Source organism: Liolophura sinensis, chromosome 11, assembly GCF_032854445.1.
Source record: "Liolophura sinensis isolate JHLJ2023 chromosome 11, CUHK_Ljap_v2, whole genome shotgun sequence".
NCBI classification, from domain to species: domain Eukaryota; kingdom Metazoa; phylum Mollusca; class Polyplacophora; order Chitonida; family Chitonidae; genus Liolophura; species Liolophura sinensis.
The window spans coordinates 30,368,154-30,393,310 of record NC_088305.1 but is presented as its reverse complement, the minus strand read 5'-3'; the positions used below and the strand labels follow the sequence as shown (position 1 = coordinate 30,393,310).

General features: G+C 38.6%; 1 protein-coding gene across 1 annotated transcript in view; it reads right to left on the bottom strand.

Annotated features, from left to right (window-relative positions):
• Positions 1 to 20,534, bottom strand: part of LOC135477517 (nostrin-like) — a 72,042-nt gene extending 51,508 nt beyond the window's left edge. The window contains exon 1 of the mRNA XM_064757651.1: positions 20,400 to 20,534. Within this exon, the coding sequence (XP_064613721.1) occupies positions 20,400 to 20,426 (27 nt within the window). The 5' untranslated portion in view covers positions 20,427 to 20,534. The remainder of the gene's footprint in view (positions 1 to 20,399) is intronic.
• Positions 20,535 to 25,157: the final 4,623 nt, after the last annotated feature.

The window sequence follows — 25,157 nt, the reverse complement described above, 5'->3', positions numbered from 1 at the left end:
TGTTTCAAAACATTTTGGTCATGAAACTTATATTTTTCCAGTAGGATATATGGATTATCTTTCTTTCTAAACAAACCTTACCCCAATTTTCTTTCTAAACAAACCTTACCCCAATCAGCAATTGCCGAGGTCAATGTCGAAGTATGATTGCTTTGCCACGGCCAAAAAAACTGCTGAGGGATGTGCCATTCTAACCATAAAAATCTGATCACAAAATCTTTGACTCTTGTGTTGTTAAATAAAATTTGATTTAATTCAAGTATAAAATGTTGTTTTAGGCGTGGAAACGCCTCTACACTATTGGACGTGGGTTGCCAGTGATGGTCTAAACACAGTACAATGCTCAGTACAAGGATTAGCCAATTGAAAAATGATGCCACAAAGGTGACAACGTGTGCCTGTCAGAATTGGAACTTTTAGACGCAATGGCAAAAAAAAAAAGGCTGTGGCTGGATGGAGGATTGATTTTATTGAATGTAAATTGGCTGACGATGGTTCAGTCCTTCTGACAGCGTGCAAAATTTTTACTCTAAGAACTTTTCACTGAATTCAAGAAACTTGAATTTGCAGTTTTGTTTCACAAATTTCCGACAATTTGGTTTGCAGTACCCACGTTATCAAGAAAAATAATGTGACTGACCGTGTGTCCAAGACAGTCAACACTGAATTTATGTGTTTGTATTTATCTTAAATATCATTGCCGAGGTAAGTTTACTTCTGCCAAGGAATTATTGTTTTGCCTGAGCATTTTTTTTGTCTGAGGCAAAATTGTGAATTGAGAGGGCTGTTAACTGTAGTCAGCCTCCAGCGTTTTTCAGGTGGGCATTACCTGAGGGATTAACATGATAGCAAGAAACAATTAACCGTTACCTTCCCATCACTACAGACAAAGGTCTTCCGGCTTCATTTGCATGTTTGTAATTAAAAGGGGGAATTTCTATTCAAAGTTATGCAGTTACCATGGTAACTATTCATGGCTTTGGACATCCATGTGGACATTTGTGAAAAAATAATAATAATGTAATTGTGCCTGATGAGAGTGTATATATCCGTACATGTCTATGAGTCACATGACAGGACTGTTTGTAATGTTGTGAAGGCCATGCATACAGTGCACATGTAAAAACATCCAGGTACAAATACAGAACTACATGACAACCGCTCCCTTGAGATACGGATAGGTGAACAATGTCAAGTTTAGTCACTTTGAGCATGAGGATGTTAGCATGACAGGCAAGGAGAGGCAAACGCCTAGGAGTTTTTTAAAGCCTTGGACACGCTAGTATCAAAATTATGATTTGTAGTGCTGAGCCCATCAAAAACACGTGTAATTCATATACATGCAAGTGCATGCCAGACAGACAAAATGGCATGCATGTCTCAGCTCAGGACATTTTATAATCTGCAGTGATTTGTATATGCCATTTCAGAGTAAAACAGCATTTCACAGGTACACTGTACATGTAGTAAGGAATAAAGAATATATACAACTTTTTGGAAATCTGAGAATGCGGGTTTTGTGTACAAAACCATTATGTGGAAGGTATGCATATATACAGTATGTAGTGCCCGCTGAAAAAAACAAAGTGAGTTCATCACCACCTACTTTGCATACAAGTACATGTACACAATTTGTTCATACTCAACACCACATTCCTTGGATGCTCAGCTACACACCTGGCTGACAAGGACGGAGTTGATTGGATAAATGATTGTGGAGAAACACAAAGACAGAGAGACGTACATTACATATCTACATGTGCTTGCACATACTGAAATTCTCCCCTTACAGTTATACATGTACATCTAAATTACTACAAAGTATCTGAGAACTGTTCACTGATCTATGCAGACGCATAGTCGTGACAGTATTTGACTGAATAGTGAAAAAATTGAAGTACTCATGTACTTGACAGAGTGATGTCCCCTTAATCTTATCCCAGATTATGGGGCACTGAAGAAGTTAGTAGTGTAATTCTTCAACCTTTTCAAATGTTCACAAGGTGTTTATTCAAGCATATTCTGAAGGCCTTATTCTGCCTAGACTGATAAAACTATGATTAATGCGAAGCTCTCCAATATCAAATTAGAAATGTGCATAACCTGCCACGAAAGTTGTTCTTTTATGTGTGAAAAGCTTGAGGAATTAGTGTATAATCATACTGTAATGAGTGAACTTGACCTTCTAGTGGGATAGACCTGGCTGCTCAGACCATACAGTACATTCCATTATCCACACATGGCCTGAACTAAAACTGACAAAGAGGACACTCCTGATGTATACAGGAAGAAGGGGCTTAATGTCTGTTACCATGGTAACCACCCATGAGTAATCTGTCCCTCCCCCTCCTCCCACACCCCATTAACCTCTCCCTCACAACTGATCATCCACAGCCTATTGGTATGGTGTGTTCATCTCACTTTAACAACAACTTGTTATAATTTATCGTTAGGAGTCTGTAACAGGCAAATAGAGTCTTCTGAAAATCCTGGATCTATATGAAGTCACTGTTATTCCAGACAACATCCTGTATAACAAGTGCTGACATTAAGAACGCAAAACACACGATGGAGGGAAGGAACTTCACCTGTTCCTATTAAACCCGGAGTGGGTCCTGGGTTTCCCCTGGGCTCTCCACGGTTTCCTCACGGCCGTCATAATGCTGTCTTCCATTGTATAAGTGAAATATTCTTGAGTATGGCATAAAACACCAATCACATAAATAAATAAGCATTAAACCCCAAGTCCTTTAGCGTCTCAGGACTTTCAGTACTCCTGTAAACTTCTTTGGCTTATTTTTCTCCTACAGGTATATATGTACAAACTGTATGCTGTATTTTCTAGTTTGAAATCTAATCCATTACCCTTATTACATAAACAAGGTGAATCTTTCCTACATGTGACTAAAAACGTACAAATACCTGCATGACATTAAGTACAATTTTAACACATTTAATAACGGCTGTATAACAGGCATATGTAAAACATAAATGTAATTTCATCCATTAAACTGCGAATTGCAGATAACTTTTAAAAGCTAAGGTAAAAATATATTAGTTTTTCTATCCAATGCTTTTTTTTTCAACTTCACGATTTGATTACATCTTCCAGTAGCTTTTTTAAATACTCTACATGTACAGCAACATCCTCATAAAGAAAGAAATCTTCACTGAAAACTTATAGATAACATTTTTTAAACATGGCACGTACATGTATACTTTTTAAACACTACACATCTGTTTTTTAGGAACATTTTCTGCATTTCATCCCCTATATGCCCACATTTCCATCAAACACTGCACACACTACAGTGAACAAAGGTCTAATTTCATCAGGCTAAATATAAAGACTGAACACACTTCCCTTCCAAAACTGGTTATGTCAGCTTGAATAGAGTTTATCTTCTGTCCACAATATCAACTATACAGCCTAACTGTTCCTGGTTGCCAACAGAATCCACTATATATTGTAATATGTATAACAGTGTACAGGTGTGTGAATGTTCTTTCATTTTGTTGGTTTGCAATTTTGCAATTTTGATTTTTTTTTTTACTTTTTAATTTTTCACATTTGGGGGGTGGGGGGGGGGGGGGGAAATGAAAAGTGGTACAGCGAGCTGCACTGCTATCAATGCCACTGTAGATGTGGTCATGAAGTTATACAACATGCAGTAAGGAGATATGTTAAGGATTACATTTACAGGCCAATATACGTTAAATTATAAATATCTTATAATACATTAACAATGGAAAAAAAAAGAGTGTATTTAGTTCACTATAGACTTATCATTCGCTTTCAATCTATCACACTGTTTACATGTGTGATCCCTGAACGTGGAATTGTGGAAATCTTTGCTCTACCTCATTTGCATGTTATCTATGTTATTTAATAATATGTGTGTATGAACTGTTCTCACAGTAGAGTGAACTCTAGGAAAGTTCTTCAATAGTGGAATATGAATTGACAACATGCAGATACAGGTATACAAACTTGATCACATGTGTTATCCAACTTTAAATGTGCATATCCCTAACATAAACAATATGAAGTACATGTGCACCCACATAACTGTACTGTGTACACATGTAAATGTACTGTGCACCCACATAAATGTACTGTGTACACATGTAAATGTACTGTGCACTCACATAAATGTACTGTGTACACCTGTAAATGTGCTTGTCTTTTATGCCAGTGATCTGTCTGGAATGTATCTAAATGCATATGTAAAGTCTGATAAAACTATGCAAAGCAGGTGTATAGATCTACAGGTACATGTATACACATCAACACTTGAGTAAATGGGGAAAGAAACAAGGAAAATAAGACAGACGTTTTAACTTGCTAAAGTGCAATTCAAGGGGAATAACTCACATAAGACACAGCAGAGCCTACTTTGTCAATTAACACAGATATTGTATATGTACAATCAAACAGTCTGAAGCTAAATATGCAGTACATGTGTACAAGCAAGTTAATACATATTACAATTTGTCAATGTTTTACACCTTTACAACAGCAGCTTTAAATGCAATCAGTGCTTCCAAAGAAAAAATAAAATTCAACTGACTGCATGAACAGAAAAAATCCTGTCGGCTATTACAGACTATGATTAGTGCACATGTACTTCACAATGAAATGAAATTTTACCAGTCCACCCAACACAATAGACTATTTGAAACGTACATGTACATGTACATATAGTACAGATTCATATTCTACAAGTAGTGAGGGAATAAGCCAGCACTGTGGTGTTTATACACCTGATGGGGCTTACACCTGTGCCAGGTATGAACAACAATCCATAATGCAAATAGCTACAGGTAAGGATTTGGAGGTTCAAGGCCGGCCTATACACGCCCAGGCACAGTCTGGAAAGGCGCATCTGTTTGACAAGATTCGGCATTGTCATGGCAGCGACACAGTAGACCAATCGAAGTACAGAGACTTGTGAGGCTAGCATAAGGCCAATCTAAATAGGGGGAGAGTTTTGATCCATTGTCTATGTGACGCAGGTTTATGGTTAGGCACACATGTCGATGAAGATCCTCTTATCAGATTTTTAGTTTTCCCCGTGTCATTCAGCCATTGGGACATCTGTAAAAAATATGCTTGTTTCATATAACTTGGGAAGCATACCAAAAGTGGTCCTCCCCTAGAGTTTTTATTCGGCTTTTCTCCAGAATTTTTCTGCAGTGTAATTTTTCTTGAAATGCAAAAGTTTTATTCCAAAATTAAAACAAACTTCCCACTCGACCTATTCTGATTTTCCACACAGGGTTGGGTTATGTGAAACAGTTTCTGAAGCTTGGATCGAGTTGCTTAGCATTCCAGCATACCTTTCTTAACATATTTAATATCAAAGCCCACTTCCGACATGCAACAGATTTTTTTAAAACCTAAATGGACATGTAACTGTTTAAACATGTTTTAGATCGCTAAGACAACATGATGACGGCTGTGGAGCTTACATGACGTGGTTTACAGCCCCAACTCAGTTGTATTAGGAGAGAGCTTTTTATTTTTTTCCCTGTCAGATTTGGGAATGGAATGCAGAGCCTGATAAAATGAAACAACCTTGTGTGGACAGGGAGGGAGTCAGAAATCAATAAGCAGTTACTTTTTTGGATAAATCTGGGAGGATAACGGATAGAGGTTGTTAACAACCCGATAAAGTGGCTAGCTGTGCATGTCGGGAAGGACCCTGCGATGATCACCAGGCTTCTTTGCAGAAGCCACAAATCCAATTCAGGCTGACCACCATTTCAGCTTGTAATCAGTGTACTAATTAACAGGGCCTCCACAAGACCTCTGCCCCACAAAATGGGGAAAAATGAAAGAAAATAAAATAATAAACTGAAAATACACTTCCTTGGTGTTATTTTTTTTTGTGTAATGAATAAATTGCAGCTCAATGTTTGGCATATACTCTACATGTAATGTGAGATTTATCGATCACATTGATAATCTACATGTATGTCAGTAAATCATATGTACATCTCTTTGCCTTTTTCTACACCTTTATCATCAGGTCTGAATGAAATTCCTGTGGACTTTACTCTCGTATTGTGTGCTTGTGGATGACAATATATACAGTTTCAAGGCCAGAAAGATGTCAGTACTGTCAAGGACGACAAATATCTACAAGTATATTACAGCCCATCTTAAAATCAATTCACTGCATTTAACTGAGAGACAAAAAAAAATCTAAAAACAAAAACGAAAAAGTAATGGTGTTTTTAGGTACTGGTATAGTTTTAATAGTCTTTTTTTATGCTTGTAACTTCACTGTTATGTTTTCATCCCTTTTAGACAACACCAATTTTATTTGTTTACATGTATGTGCATATTTACATGTATGTGCATATTTACATGTACACATGTATACACATGCTTCTATGCCAGATCATGTCTGGGTGTACTTAATCAATAAACAAAGTAACTCTCTAAAGAAATGCATTATGATGATACCAAAATATTGGCGGTAAATAAATGGCGAAATATTGTGAACATCAAAATGAGTGAGTGATTGCCTAAGGGTTTAAGATCGTCCTTTACATTTTTAGAGTCCTTAGAGTGTACAGTGTTTGTATGTGTAATGTGCCTCCTTGTTGCAGGACAGATTTCCACCATTCTTTTATTTAGTGCTGCTTCACCGAGACGCCTTACCAAAGGCAAGTAATCCGCCCCACCTGAACCATTATACTGACACAGGTCTGCCAGTCGTTCCACTATCCTCGTAGAGCCGACTAGTTTTATCAGACTTTACATATGCATGTAGATACACTGTTTCCTATAAACAATGAATTGGATAAACTGCATGTACATGTAAAGAGGAATATGCGCATTAAGTGTAGGTTTCTTTCAGAAAGATGTATCAAGTGAACATCTCCAGCTACAACATACGTAACAGGTACTGTACTGATTATACCTCATATAGAGTGATTTTCGGTTTCCAATGGTTAATACACGGTCACATGATATTCCATAAAACATGGTGAACAGTGATCACACGCTCAAGCAAAGCAACGTCACTAAGTAATATTCCATGTTCAGAACTCATTAGCCAACGATGTTGAGCTAATATCCAGGGATAAGAACCCTGTTTCACAAAGATAATGTACATGTACGATAATGGCACATATTGAACAATGGTATGGTAACAGCGGTGTACAAAACATGATATGACAAATGTACCATAAAAAAATGTCGCAATCCGTTTTGTGAAACCGGGCTCAGGTGCGTTTATTGCACTGCAATTACCCCTCTGATGTCTGTTTCTTTGTAAAGTGAGCAATCAGACTCACGATGGTCAGCTGTGCTAACCATGTACTAAGTCTGTGATTCAACTTTTTCACATCTTTGCAGGATGTTTATTCAAGCACATTCTGTTCTCTGTAAACCGATAAAATAATACGTTTTTCAAGCCCTGAAATGGGCCAATCCAGAAGTGAAATTGTGACCCCAAAGTCAAATTAAAAAAAAGTGTATAAGTTGCACTGAAAGTTGTTCTTTCATATGCGAAAGGTTTGAGTAATTAGGGTACATTTGGTATTAGTGTCCATGCATTATACATGCCATATCTTGTATAAAAATGTAGGTCTTGCAGCAACCAACGGATGGTCGTGGGTTTCCCCTGGGTTCTGTCCAGTTTCCTCCCACCATAATGCTGGCCTCAGTAGTATAAGTGAAATATTCTTGTGTATGTTGTAAAACAGCATTCAAATAAATAAATAAATAAATAAATGAACAAAATATATCAAAAATGTAACTGGGACTCGTGTGTTAAATGACATGTATCCATGTACATGAACACACAACCTTGTAGTGCTAGGTGATAGGTACCTACACATCACGTCCAGTGTACGTTATCAGTACATGGGTTGATAGAGGAAGCAGTCAGCACTGCCTGTATACAGCCTGATTATTTAGGGCACATTCAGTACTTGATCTTTATATCATGCTCTCATTTCCCCTCCAGATAACCAGAAGTACTCCAACTACTTAGGCCTGTAACACATGTACTTGAGTATGCGTGATAGAAATTGTCGACATAATGTGAAAAGAACAATTATTCAAACCTGATAAAAGTTCATATTTCAGAGAAAGGATATAATCCAGAAAATGGTAGCAAACAATTTATTTGTGTATTTATTTGATCAGTGTTTTACGCCATACTCAAGAATATTTCACTTCTACGACGATGGCTAGCATTATGCTGGGAGGAAACCAGGCAGAGCCCATGGGAAATCCATGCCCATCTGCAGGTTGCTGACAGGCCTTCCCATATGCAGGTAGTGGACAAAAGGAAAAGGTTCACTGAGAAGGGAGGAAGGATCACTCTCCAGGGAGAGCAGGGAGAAAGGTTCACTCTCCAGGGAGAAAGTCTCACTCAATAGGAAGAAAGGTTCACCTACCAAGGTGAAAGGTTACAAACATGATTTCAAGAGGCAGCATTTAAATTATTACAGTCGATTGTGTATAAATCAAAACCTACCTACCATAATTCAAAACTAACTCACAGGTATGACGCATGAGGAAAAGATGGTATTGCAATCAGAACTACCACTGAACAACTGTTTCAGCTGCATCATTAAAACATCGGACAATTACAATTAAATCCATTCAAACTGAATAAAACAAAAAGTCGCCATATCAGATAATACTGACATTATCTTTCCATTCTATTCTTTTCAGCTCTAATACATGCATGTCTTAACAAGGTATTTATTGACAGAATAGCTGCACACATATTTAAGTGCACAGTACCGTTAAGATAAGTACAAAGCAATGTGTCAACATGCAACCAATGTACGTGTAGTACCCACAGTATCAGACAAGATACACATGTCTGTCACCTACATGTGTAGTACCCACAGTACCAGATAAGATACACACACGTCTGTCACCTACATGCGTAGTACCCACAGTACCAGACAGGATACACATGTCTGTCACCTACATGTGTAGTACCCACAGTACCAGATAAGATACACACAAGTCTGTCACCTACATGTGTAGTACCCACAGTACCAGACAAGGATACACATGTCTGTCACCTACATGTGTAGTACCCACAGTACCAGATAAGATACACACAAGTCTGTCACCTACATGTGTAGTACCCACAGTACCAGACAGGATACACATGTCTGTCACCTACATGTGTAGTACGCACAGTACCAGATAAGATACACACACGTCTGTCACCTACATGCGTAGTACCCACAGTACCAGACAGGATACATATGCCTGTCACCTATATGTGTAGTACCCACAGTAGCAGATAAGATACACACACGTCTGTCACCTACATGCGTAGTACCCACAGTACCAAACAAGATACACATGTCTGTCACATACATGTAGTACCCACAGTACCAGATAAGATACACATGTCTGCCACCTACATGTGTAGTACCAACGGTACCAGACAGGATACACATGTCTGTCACATACATGTGCAGTACCCACAGTATCAGGCAGGATACAAACATCTCTCACCTACATGTGTAGTACCCACAGTACCAGACAAGATACACCTGTCTGTCACCTACAAGCATAGTACCCACAGTACCAGACAAGATACACATGTCTGTCACCTACATGTGCAGTACCCACAGTACCAGACAGGATACACATCTCTCACCTACATGCGTAGTACCCACAGTACCAGACAAGACACACGTCTGTCACCTACATGTGTAGTACCCACAGTACCAGATAAGATACACACACATCTGTCACCTACATGCGTAGTACCCACAGTACCAGACAAGATACACATGTCTCTCACCTACAAGCATAGTACCCACAGTACCAGACAGGATACACGTCTCTCACCTACATGCGTAGTACCCACAGTACCAGACAAGATACACATGTCTGCCACCTACAAGCATAGTATCCACAGTACCAGACAAGATAGACATGTCTGCCACCTACATGTGCAGTACCCACAGTACCAGACAGGATACACGTCTCTCAACTACATGCGTAGTACCCACAGTACCAGACAAGACACACGTCTGTCACCTACATGTGCAGTACCCACAGTACCAGACAGGATACAAACGTCTCTCACCTACATGCGTAGTACCCACAGTACCAGACAAGATACACATGTCTCTCACCTACAAGCATAGTACCCACAGTACCAGACAGGATACACGTCTCTCACCTACATGCGTAGTACCCACAGTACCAGACAAGATACACATGTCTGCCACCTACAAGCATAGTATCATCAGTACCAGACAAGATACACATGTCTGCCACCTACATGTGCAGTACCCACAGTACCAGACAGGATACACGTCTCTCAACTACATGCGTAGTACCCACAGTACCAGACAAGACACACGTCTGTCACCTACATGTGCAGTACCCACAGTACCAGACAGGATACGCACACGTCTGTCGCCTATATGCGCAGTACCCACAGAACCAGACAAGACACACATGTCTGTCACCTACATGTGCAGTACCCACAGCACCACACAAGACACACACGTCTGTCACCTACACACATAGTACCCACAGTACCAGGCAAAACATACACGTCAGTCACCTACATGTACAGTACCCACAGTACCAGACAAGACACGCGTCTCTCACCTACATGTGCAGTACCCACAGTACCAGACAAGACACACATCTGTCACCTACATGTGCAGTACCCACAGTACCAGGCAAGACACACACATCTGTCAACTACATGTACATAGACTATATAAAGCGTATTTATGCTGTTCACTCAACCTTGAAGCTCACATTGATGACGCTGAACCATAATGACACTGTATAGGGTACAAATACACGTACACTCAACAGGCCTTCGGAAATTCCAAAGTATGAGAGGTGGGATTTCCATGTACATGTACGGGCATACAATACCCTTATCTTTAAACCTTTATCCACTTGTAAATATACCTGCACAAACAAATATAAACTTCCCTGTCTATTCTTTTCATCTAACCAGCATGCACATGTACATCTGTACCAGTACCGGCTCAGCTGTAGCAGGCTATCAGCTCTTATATCTTTTAATCATCTTTCAACAATGCATGTTCAAGAAGGAAGCATACATGTATGTGGTTGTAAGATATATATATATATATATATATATATATATATATATATATATCTTACAACCACATTTACTTCCTTCTTGACCATGCATAAATGCTTGCATGTTTTTCCATGACAAATAGGATCAGTGCACACTGCCTACTGATGCTCTTCTGGCAAGTATTGCAAATCTCCCACTGCGTTCAACCCCTGAAGCACTTTTTTCAGTGGAATTTATTCCCAAAATTATTATGAAAATGATGATTAAAAATTATTATGAAAATAATGATTAAAAATGATTATTTTGTCTCATTAAAGATGAAAGCTTCATAAAACTGTGCAAATTATTTCTCTACACCCTGTAATTCTCTTGGAATGTTTCGAATGTTGGCTGAAAAAAACAGAATAATTAGGGTACATGTACACGTTGTTAGCATGATTAGTATGGGTGAAAAACAGATTTAATAAGAATTGACAGTACACCATCATACTTTTACGTGTAAATACATGCATTTATTATCAACAAGAATTTAGTGTCATGAGTTGAAAATAGGTTGGATTGTTTTTTTTTAATTTACAGGTATCTGTTTGTTTTTCTTTTTTATTTGATTGTTGTTTGATGCCATAAAAAGTTTTCACTTACACAGTGGGGGGGGGGGGAGGGGGTCAGTTGATGGCATAGGAGTGTCAAGCAGAATTTGGCACGTCACTCACAAACTTTCTCACACACATGTCCGTGTTGCACTGCTGCATGTACATACAGTACACCATACTGATGGAAAACAAACTAAGTGGCATTCGACAAACATTACCTGCGCAAACCATTATATTACCGTTGCTGACCTGCTTATTATCACACAAGCTCCCTGTCAAAAGCCAGGATTGAACCCATACCCTGGTGTACATGTATACACAAGTGCTCTTCATACCACTAGTTAAAAACCTACTGCATACCTGCACAATGCCCACATCTACTGATCTGCCTTAGGCTCAGGGTAGTGATTACCTTACTTGGCCATTCATTATAACAATCACTTGAGCTATACACCAATCTGAACACACACTACATGCCATAATGACCAAGTCAATTCTAAAGGTGGATATACTTACTTATTTACTGACCTATTGTACTGAGCCATGTACTCAAGAATTTCCCCCACGGGTATTAAAACCACAGACATTTGGCAAGTTGCTCACAAACATTCCTACGTGTGACATGAAGAATTACAGCACCATATTGGTGGTAGACAAATAATGATAGAATGAGCAAATAAATAACACATCAAGTGTATGTTGTCGCCAAGTCCTCCAGATCATAGGAAAAACTCTCAAGTGTAATTTTATTTATTTATTTATTTATTTATTTATTGGGTTGAGATGTACGCTGTACTAAAGACTTTTTCAATTATTTGACTGCCGATGGCGGCCAGCATTATGGTGTGGTGGGGTGGGGGGTGGGCTGACCCGGCTGCGTCTGGGGGAAGCTCACGACCATCTGGAGGTTGCTGCAGACCTTTCCATGTAAGACAAGAGAGAAGCCAGCACAAGCAGGGGTTGAACTTCTAGCAATCACACTGGTGGGGGGTATAGTGCTGCCTTTATGTTTTGCTACAGAGGACTCTGAAGTGTAACTTCAACATATAATGCTGATATTTAACAGTACAAAACTGTAAAAGAATAAGACATTTGAAAACCTTCTAAACTGACAAAATATCCATAAACTGAAAAAAAAAGGATGTATTAGTTTCCATCAAATAAGGTACAACTGAGTAAGTTGAAGGAAGCAATCCAGCCCACATACTGTCTCGCAGAGAGCCTAATTTTAGCTTATCAATGACATCAATGTTAGACGAATGTTCTGAATTATTCTGGTGCCAAATCAATAAATTGTGGCTATTATGCAGATGTTGGCAAACCAAACTGACTGTACTACATATACCATATGTACTATACAGATACACACATCAACATGTACGTTCATCATTACATATACATTCCATCAATATAGTTCATACACAGTCCAAGCATACTGGGATTCATCCAAATACATCTACATCTACAACAACATTTCATGGCTTAGTTGTATGAAACAACAATAACTGTGGAATTAAAGTCTCCATGCACCAAAATGTACAACATATTTTGTATTTCATTTTATACTCCTCTTCATTACTGGAGTTCATAAAAAAGGCATTTATAAATGAAAAATAAAAATACATGTACTTCCCTGTTAACGGTATGGAATGAAAACTGCTTATCAGCTACATGTGTGAATACATTGTTTTTATCGCTTTTACATTTTATTAAACTATAACTTATTTTTCTGAACAGAAATATATATATATATATATATATATATATATATACATATTGTGCTACATGTACATGTGGTTTCCAGGCAACAGATGGACTCTAATTCAACCACAATCCAGTTGTACTAGGAATATAAAATGCGCCTACATTTGTACACATGTACTGAATTATAACATGTTTGGTACTCAATGTTTGGTCATTTAAACATACCTCTATTCCCATTCCCAGTAGAAATGCAAACCTGCACCTGTATCAGTAAATACACATACCTACTTATGTAACTGTTCTTGTAAGATGTATTCAAGAATATTTTAAATATACGACAGCTACTATCATGATGGCATACAGAAGCCGGGAAGAGCCATGGCGAAAACCATGGCCATCAGCAGGCTCTTGACAGACTTTCCCACGTACATCTGGAATGGAAGCCAACATGAACGGGACTTCAACTCACCTTAACCGCGCATCAGTGCATGCATGTGTATCCATGTTAGCTGATAACATCAATCACCTGATGCTAATGAGAGATGATTTACTCTCACAATGGATAACAATAATATTACTAGCTCATAATACCACCACAGGAATTCAATCAAAAAGACAAGGATAAGGTGTGGGATAATAACTGGAAGCAAACGAGTTTGGTCTGATAATGATCTGTCCTGAAATAGCTGCCGATCTAACCCTAGCACATGAGAAGGTAGAGCCTAGATAAAGAGGGCGATGATAGTGGGATACCTGGCCTGTGACGGCTATGGCACACACACGAAATTTCTAGTTATATGTACAAGTGCAGCACAATATAGGCATTGTACCTTCATGATTTTATGTAAGGATTTACAAGTAGGCTTTTCATCGGTTTTGAAATTGATATTATTTCACAAAAAAATCAAGGCCTTAAAATGATACTAATGATGCCAATACTACTTAAGTTTTTGTGATGAGTACTTAATGAAATTTAACAAAAAGCCCTTAATTGACAATATAAGGTGGATTACTCAATAAGAATCAAGCAAAATGGGTCATGTGAAAAAAGCTTAACCCTTAACCCTGCATTGGCTACATGCATGGTAAACAGCAACTTTAACTGGCAAGGTTTTAATACTGATAACGAATGTTATTCTATGAACATGATGAGTGAACTGAAATACACATGCAGTGCAAGTACAAGCACATATTTCACCATGCCTTAATGACCCTGCCGCACAACCATCTGATTTCACCCTGGGGTTTTACATGTAACAAGGAGCATGAGACCCTATAGGAAGGTGGGCTGGTGGATCAAATTACTAATATCCTACATGTATCTCTGACCAATGACCACCCACTAAATAACCTACCCTATTTCCCCAATCTTTTCGCATAAGAAAGACCAACTTTCAGTGCAATTTATCCACATTTTTTTCTTAAGTTCATTTTGGAGACAACATTGGTTGGATTGGCCAATTTCAGGGCCTTATGAAAAGTACAAGTTTACCAATCTACACAAAATAATGCCTTCAGAATAGGCTTGAATAAAACCTTGTCAACCTGCGAAAAGGTTGAAGAATAACAGTCACAAAAAATAATTGTTTTGTTTTTTTTAATTTTTATTTTTTAATAATAACTTTATGTTACAAAAGTTAACTAGTTAAATCTGAACTAGTGAAGCATCCAAATGGTGCTATGAATATACATGGAACATGTGTATACAACATGTGTACATCAAAACTGGTAGGATACAAATGGGTCAAAATAATTAAGTCAAATCATAAAACGCTCTTGTATGTGAATGGGGGTGTATTTGCATGATTCTCTGTAGCCTGACACCTAGGACACATGACTAAGTTCTACAGCTCGTGTGGATAGTCAAACATGATACAGGTGACCGCCATGTAGAGAAAAGGGTGTTCTGCCAAAAAAACAGCTGTCATGAACTCAAATAAAGAAACAATTTGCTACCTACAGAGCATACTGACACACATGTACATCAGCTGGGATATATACTGAGAGTAACAGCAAGTTGATGCAGTGAAACAGTTTATCCTCAAAGACAGAGAACACGTACAACCTACTCAATTGCCTAAGCAACCAATATGTTGGAACATGCGGGGGAAACTATGGGACGTAGAGAAAAGGTTTTATGAAGCTTGTATCTTTAATGGCACTGAAATAAGTCCTTTAGTGGTTGAAAAGGTTGAAGACTTGCAGCTCATGTACATTGTACACATACACCTTCAGGTGATCGGCTAACTGTTCAGTGCATGATTTATTGATTTATTTGAACTGACTCAAGAATATTTCATAAATACGGTGATGTCCAGTATTATGGTGGAAGGAAACTTCAGTCAATGAACCTTCACAAACAAATTTCACTGGTCTCTGAAATATGAGCAATAATTTAAGAAAATGATAATTAATATAAATAACATCATTTCATTCCCAGATAAAAGTGTTGTTTCACATTAGCTATAACTTCTGTTATTACATTTTGAAATTCAGCATACATGCTGATGTCATGACACTCCAATCTGAGCGGGATGATATTTTACTACATGTTTAGTCAACTTCTAACATTGCTACAGCTAAAAACATTGCTTAACTTGTTCATCAAACACACAAAATCATGATACTGTCAAAATATTTACAAATTTAAATTAAAATTTACATACAGAGTATGGCACAAAACATCCTCTATTTTTTTCCTATACAGCATGGAAAGTACAGTGTAAAATATCATCTATATCTTCAGGGTTTCCATTGGATTTCCATAGTTCTCACGGTCCCAGCAAAAAGTCATTGACAATGCCAATCATTGACATTTTATTTATCAGGCATTAGGTACATGTAAATAGGTATGCAGACATACAACCAATCAGTTAACATGTAAACGTACGTGCACACGTATAGCAGCTCAGGCAACAAGTACATGTACACGTACAGCAGAGCAGGCAATATGTACATGTACACGTACAGCAGATCAGGAAACATGTACACATACAGCAGATCAGGAAACAGGTACATGTACACATACACCAGATCAGGCAATATGTACATGTACATGTACAGCAGATCAGAAAACATGTACACGTACAGCAGATCAGGAAACAGGTACATGTACACATACAGCAGATCAGGCAACATGTACACATACAGCAGATCAGGCAACATGTTCATGTACAGCAGATCAGGCAACATGTACACATACAGCAGATCAGGCAATATGTACATGTACATGTACATGTACAGCAGATCAGGAAACATGTACACGTACAGCAGATCAGGAAACAGGTACATGTACACATACACCAGATCAGGCAACATGTACACATACAGCAGATCAGGCAACATGTACACGTACAGCAGATCAGGCAACATGTACACGTACAGCAGATCAGGAAACAGGTACATGTGCACGTACAGCAGAGCAGGCAACATGTACATGTACAGCAGATCAGGCAACATGTACACGTACAGCAGATCAGGAAACAGGTACATGTACACGTACAGCAGAGCAGGCAACATGTACATGTACAGCAGATCGGGCAACATGTACATGTACAGCAGATCAGGAAACAGGTACATGTACACATACAGCAGATCAGGCAATATGTACATGTACATGTACAGCAGATCAGAAAACATGTACACGTACAGCAGATCAGGAAACAGGTACATGTACACATACAGCAGATCAGGCAATATGTACATGTACATGTACATGTACAGCAGATCAGAAAACATGTACACGTACAGCAGATCAGAAAACAGGTACATGTACACATACAGCAGATCAGGCAATATGTACATGTACATGTACAGCAGATCAGGAAACATGTACACGTACAGCAGATCAGGAAACAGGTACATGTACATGTACAGCAGATCAGGCAACATGTACACATACAGCAGATCAGGCAACATGTACACATACAGCAGATCAGGAAACAGGTACATGTACACATACAGCAGAGCAGGCAACATGTACATGTACAGCAGATCAGGAAACAGGTACATGTTCACATACAGCAGATCAGGCAATATGTACATGTACATGTACAGCAGATCAGAAAACATGTACACGTACAGCAGATCAGGAAACAGGTACATGTACACATACAGCAGATCCGGCAATATGTACATGTACATGTACAGCAGATCAGGAAACATGTACACGTACAGCAGATCAGGAAACAGGTACATGTACACATACAGCAGATCAGGCAACATATACATGTACATGTACAGCAGATCAGGAAACATGTACACATACAGCAGATCAGGAAACAGGTACATGTACACGTACAGCAGAGCAGGCAATATGTACAGGTACACGTACAGCAGATCAGGCAACATGTACATGTACAGCAGATCAGGAAACAGGTACATGTACACATACAGCAGATCAGGCAACATGTACACATACAGCAGATCAGGCAACATGTACATGTACAGCAGATCAGGAAACATGTACACGTACAGCAGATCAGGAAACAGGTACATGTACACGTACAGCAGAGCAGGCAACATGTACATGTACACATACAGCAGATCAGGCAACATGTACACGTACAGCAGATCAGGAAACATGTACACATACAGCAGATCAGGAAACAGGTACATGTACACGTACAGCAGATCAGGCAATATGTACATGTACACCAGATCAGGAAACATGTACACGTACAGCAGATCAGGAAACAGGTACATGTACACATACAGCAGATCAGGCAACATGTACACGTACAGCAGTTCAGGAAACAGGTACATGTACACGTACAGCAGATCAAGAAATAGGTACATGTACACATACAGCAGATCAGGCAACAGGTACATATACATGTATAGCAGATCAGGCAACAGGTATTCGATCATGTGTTTGTGTTTAGCTTTTTTAACTTCAGCTCAAGGTCTCGGCTAGAGAAAGACAAGTTTGTTTGTTTGGTTTTTGTTGTGTTTCGGATTAAAGGTGGGAGGCACTCTGAATCAATGTCCCTGCTGTCAGAACTTTCTGTTTATATGCAAACATGCTTGGGACTCAGTCACACTTATGAATTATGCACGCGCTACCATTCTGTTACAATAACACTTACAACAACATTAACACACATATACATACTACAAACTGCACACTAATACCTAGTCTGATAGTTAAACATGTCCCTCTTTGTCAAGCTTTGATGTTCTGTGATGTTGATACAGTGACAGGAGAAGTGTACCACACTGTAATTCTTCAAGTGTCTCCCATGTTTCTAAAGTGTTTATTCTAGCGAGTCCTGAGGGCATTATTCTGTGTAGACTGATAAAGTTATGCTTTTTGAGAAGGCCTGATATTGGTCAAGCCAACTAATAAAGTTGTCTTCAAAATCAAACTAAAAACATGCATAGATTGCATTGAAATTTGCTCATGTGTGAAAAGGTTGGGGAATTAGGGTATCATGACTAAGTTCCTAACTCATCCATTCAGAGGCTACATTCTGTGTTGCTTTCCTCCTGTTTTAGAATATAGAAAAGGTTACAAGAAAGGTTACTCTTTAGAGAATCCATTCATGCTACACACAAGATTAAAAAAAAAACTGTTTAAATAAATAAAAAGAAAAGAAACTATTCTTGTAACTGTATACTATTGATACAACTGACCAGTATACATCCATCTACTGAATATGCAGGTATAATATTTTTTCTCTTTTCTAACATACCCTTTTGTAATAAGACATTAATTAGATTTCATCTATCACAATTTTATATCCATGTACATGTACCCAATGTGAACTACATACAGAAGTCTCAAAATTTGTCATGGGTCTAATTTTATATACTAACACTTCCGTTAGACAAATCTCAACTTCAGTTATTCAGTTATTTCCCACTGAAAACCACAAAGTTAAGCCTGAAATCTGTACGCCACATGGTGGCTGTTAACAGGTCTGGGTGCTGTTAACAGGTCTGGGTGCTAATGTGAACACAAGTGTGTGCCTGTGTGGTGTACATCCAGATCTGTATTACTCAAGTTTTCCCCTGCGCAACATAATCACATGACACTGTATCCAGGACTGAGGTCATGAAGTAATATTGCAGATTTTCTGAATATACATGTATGCTTTCAAATTAAATATGTCTTCATTACATGAAAATAAATGTTAAAATGTAAACACACATCATTTTACATGCTTTAAATGCAAATTAATCTGCAGTGTAACTCCATAAGCTATCTTTAAATGTCAAAAAAATGTGCATCCCCATGACTCATGTCGTCTGTCAGACCAGATTTTCTTTGAAACCAAGTTCTTGCAAAACGGAAGTGGTATCCTTTCTGCAGAGTAGTAATGGTAATGTTTCCACCATGAAATTAGATATACTAGACATAAAGACTGAAGACAGCACAGTTACGTCATAATAATATCTACAAAACAATCAACAGGGGACCAAGGTAGCGAGGTGTGACATGACATTTGACAGCGGGAGAGGCCTATTCATTTAATGTGCCATTAACTGATGACATTTATCAGATATCTGACAGAGTATGGTAGCTTCTATAATCTTGCATGACTGAATTAGATAAGGTGTGATTTAATCCTAAAACACGTCATGCATTAAATGACTAAATAAAAACAAAATGTGAGCAAATCATTCTACCGTCAAGCAGATACGGTCACATCTGCTATGGAACTGAAGCTAGTAACAGGTACCAGCCATATGTTGTCGCGTGTAGTGAACGTACAAAGGTCACGGTATGTAATTTCGTAAGTTCGATTTGCACAGCCACGAAGACAGCTGATCCAAAGTAACATAATTTATCTCGCAAAAAGAAAAAAATAATACTAATAATAATACGTCACAATCTTTGATAAAATTTGTGAAAGCCTTTCGTCCCTCTATCATTATAGCTTGTGTCACGAACTCGACAAGCTGACAGTGACGGCTGATAAAATATCTATCAGAACAACAAAAAAAAGGGGTGATCTGCAGGAACACGAGAAGGAACGGGTCAATCATAAATTGATGATCAATAAAGATGAAAGAAAGACAAGCTCACCCAGAAGTTTTCCCGGAATAATGCCATTTTGTAGGTAGTACTTTTTCCCAGTTTATCCTAAATTTCACGCCATTTGACAGCCAGCGCTCAGACGAAGTGCAAACAAAACAGTAGTTTAGAGTCGCTCCGTAATTTTGAGTCAATCCCAGCAACAGGAAGTTCACGCTGCATGACAAGGTCGACGTCAAATATAGCGGTAAATGAAATACTGTTTTCTGATTGGTTAAATATTGTACTGCTAAGGCTAGCTTTTTTCATTCTCGCGAAATGATTGCCAAAGGAAATCTTTATAAGAAAGGAATGAATAAAAATGACATAACGACATCACTGGGAACCTAGTAAAGGAGCCTAAAGTAAAACAATACTGTATTGTATGCCTAAAAAAGTGAAGGTGATCAAAGGGAGGTAATAATGTGCATAAGGGTGTTACTCTTGATTTATTCAAAATTATTTCCCCTGAATCACAGAACGTTTACGTATGAAAGAAGAAACAATTTCGATTTGCTGGTTTGTTTGTTTTCATCCACAGCTCTCTTATATTATTTCATCGACAAGACTGAAAAAAAAAACACAACAGTAACATACACAATGAAGGTACATTTAACAGACAAGATAAGTTTTGTACACGTTGCCTGTGCCTCAATGGTCAGTGAAGTACATTGTTGGCATATTATTTCACATTTATCTATAATGTCGTCTACATGTCAGTTATATCGTTGATCCCACAATCAACGATATAACGAAACACCACGAGAGAAAAAGACGTCCATCACAAACTCAAAAAGATAACCCTTAGTTGCACTATATGCTACAATTGCCCAACTTTCGAATTAGAGATAGGCATACATAGCCACCTGTTACTATGGTGACTCTTCCACTAAATATCTGATCACCTTCTGCCACCCACAAACGTGACGGATTTGTAACTGAAAAATTCTTGAATGATTAAACTTTGTGTCAGGTATAGAGCTGGCGCCATAAAGGTTATCAGAGTTTCTTCGATCTGGGTATATGTGAAGGGACCTATGTGGCCTAGTTGTTAGCGCGAGAGCGCAGAAGAACGACCCAAGAGCTGCTGGCTTCCTCTCCGATCGTGCGTGGGAATTTCGTCCAAGAGTTTGCGGATGGTCGTGGGGCTCACTAGGATCTGCCTGCATAGACATTGATAGTTTTCTCCCATCATAATCCTGACCTCTGTCATATATAAGAGACATATTTTTGAGTACGAAGTACAACACCAGTAAGATGAGTGCATCAGTTCGTACAGGCTTGATAAATCAAACAATCGTGGTGCTATCAGTTCCTACAGGCCTGATAAATCAAACAATCGCGATGCTATCAGTTCGTACAGGCCTGATAAGTCAAACAATCGTGGTGCTATCAGTTCGTACAGGCCTGATAAATCAAACAATCGTGGTGCTATCAGTTCATACAGGCCTGATAAATCAAACAATCGCGATGCTATCAGTTCGTACAGGCCTGATAAATCAAACAATCGCGGTGCTATCAGTTAAATACACTGATCTCTGTTTAGAATTCTACCCGAAAATTGTTGATGAATTTGATGTATAAGGGTACCTACATAAACAGTGCATCAAAAGTAAGCCCCCCCCCCCCACTCCCCAAACAATGTTTGACATTTACCAAGATATGTGCCCAATCGTTGTTAAATTCTGCACACAGCATCTCAATAATCAAGTCAACACACTGTGGCAAGGCTTATCCTGTATATACAGAAGTGCTCTACTGAGAATTCGCAAACACGTTATCGGTCGGATTCAAATAAATATATATTTGTGTGCAATTTTTAAAGAGCTCTTAAGGTTGAAAAGTTAGCGGTGGGTGTGAGCCCAGTCTCGGCGATAATGCTTACCGCCGTCGTATAAGTGAAGTATTCTTGACTACGGCGTAAAGCATCAATCAAATAAATCAATAAACCAAAAGTTAACAGACAGCAAAGAAACTGAGTGTACATTATAACCTTGGGGTGGGGTGGGGGTCGCAGCACTTGTAGCTTCAGCCGGCAAAGCAGGTCGTGGTCGACTTGTTAAGATGCTAGCCCTTTAACAGCTATAGACACAAGCACGAAATAAGTGTAAAAAATTGAACACTTTACGAAATGATGATTAAAAAAATGTTAATTTAACAGCATCTCTTGTAAAATTAGGTGTTGTGTTCCGTTTTGTAAATATGTTAACAATTTTATTTATGTAGATTATTCTTCCATTACTTCTGCTCAGTGTGAACAGTTAAATTAATTGAGGTTTGGGAAATTCATTCAGTTTGGAAGACGTTCTTCTGTTGTAGTCGGGTATGTAATAGGACGGTCCAAATGTGTCGACAAATCCAAAAGCTTATAACAGATACCAAGATTGTAAATAGGGTGCCGGTCACCGTGAAGTATATGACGTAGTGCAAGCGGGTTTCAATTGAAGAGAAGTCAGGAGAGTTGTGCGGATAGTGGAGTCTGAGATACAGCAATATAGGCCCTAAAATTCGATCTGAAGTTAGACTTTGAGGAACAAGTAGGATCGATAACAAAGGCGGTTTGATGAGAAACTGTACTACAATCAAAGGAAACAAAAAAGGAACATAATATATTCTGCATGTAGAAATACAGACAGCAGGGGAAAACCCTTAGTCCATTTCAGAAGCTCTTGAAAAAGTGTAGTGGAGAGTGAGTATGTCACGTATACCAAACAGACCGTGAAGTGGGAATGTCGTTCACAGGGAAGAAGACAAAACCTCAGCAATTTCCAGTGGCAAGTGGAGGAAGTTTCGTGAATCCCTTTTGTTGGTATTTTTTGCAGTCAGTAAAACGCATGACTAAACGTGATAGACATAACATGAATTTTCAAATCTTTTATTTCGCTGGCTTAAATTGCTTTTTTTGATGAACGTTACCTGGGTAATAAGCGCATATCGGGTCGTTAGACTTTAACTTTCAAACGAATTTGTGTTTGGGAACAATCTCACCACTACAACCAGTGATCTAAAGTAGAATGATTTGAGATTTAGGTGTTATATTTTTGTTCATTGATACAATCGCGTATATGCGTCACCAACACTCCAATTACTTACAGGTTGCGTGGGCTTGCATGGAGATAACGAATATGTGTGAATGAGTGCCAAAATATATTGATATTGTGTCTGCTGTAAAAACAGCAAAATAGTAATTGCCAACATTATTTTTGTTTCCTCAGTTTATCGATCACTTCGAATTATTATAAACAAGAATGTAATTCACTGAAGAGAATCTCTTTGGTTTCGTCAGAATCAAACCAGCTTTACTGATTCTATATATATATTACTGTAAGGAGAAGAGTGTGTTTCTTAAATTGGCTAAGTTAAGGAACTTTAAATAAGCAGTGGAAGTACAAATGGTTCATACCGAATCCATATGTTACACCGAGTTTTTTTTATGGTTTCCACCTTATTAGTTTGGAGAGTCGCCCCCCCACCCCCCAACGCTTCTGATATCTTAAGCATGGTGCTCAGCGTAAAAGGACTGGTCACGTTCTTATCAGCACGGTGTCAACTGTGACTGGATGGCGTGTTGTTGCTGGTGTTTTTCCATGGCCTTCGGTGTAAGTGGATAGCCCAAGCGCTTGTTGGCCCGGTGTCAGCTGTGATGGGGTGTCGTGTCCGGTATTTCACCATAGCTCTTAGTATAATGGGAATGTCGGATCGGTGTCACTTGTGAATAGAGTGCTTGTGTAGTTTTTGTGAATGAAAGATGTATTTGACATGCTTTCCAGTGATGCAGCATCACTCACGCATACAACAATTATAGGGAGACTGTACTGAAATCATCAAAATTACGATGAAATTTATCTTAAACTTTTAGCAAGCCAGCAAACGTCTGCTCTGCTTTTATAAGGGTTTTGTGATGTTTATATTTCGACCAGGAAGTAGTCAAATTGGCAGTTCTGGATCTACGACGAATGTTAGGAAACTTATTAACTACGAGAAAATCTGTCAAAAGTTGTCAAAATTAACTTACAGCCTATCATCACTCTTGTGGTCCCCTATGTAATAGATCGCCTTTGTTTCATTGAATTATTTAACTTTGAATTTGGACTTCCTCGGCTTGAAGCTAAACGGGTCGGCGTTTGACTTAGATTTGGGGCTGTTTACAGGGGAATGTCAAAAGGTGAGATGTTCACTGTCAATGTATATATGCTTTTTTATGTTAAATAGACTGTCCTTTTTATAACCATCTGGGAATTGTTGTAAACATGTTTATTGGTAATGATGTTAGAGCTTATATCTATATATATATATATATATATATATAGCCTAGCTCGCAAGTGTTGGTTTGCAGTCTAGATCAGCCAGAAGCAGTCGTCAGACGAAAGCAGTCCAACTCATCAATTTTACCCTGTCGGGAGAGTCCATTGTTAAGATTAGTTAATTTCTATATTTGATAGTTATTTAGGCCTTAATACTAGTTTATTTTTAAAGCTCTGCTTTTACTGTACGATCACACGTCGAGTGAGTGTTTCCTCAGCCACTATTTGTGTGTTTGAGACTTTTATTCTAAGCTTTTCTTGCTCATCGTCTCGTGTTGTGACGTACTTTTATCTCAGTTCCACTGAAGGTAACGTTCCTCTGGTGGTCACTGTGTGTCAAGGCCCGAAGACTGGATTCTTAGTGCCTTACGCGGGATTTGGATATCAACGATTCGTCAGTCTGCCTGTATGTACCACTGATTGTCACCTGGATGCCAGTGATATCTTTTACTCGGGGAATTCACAA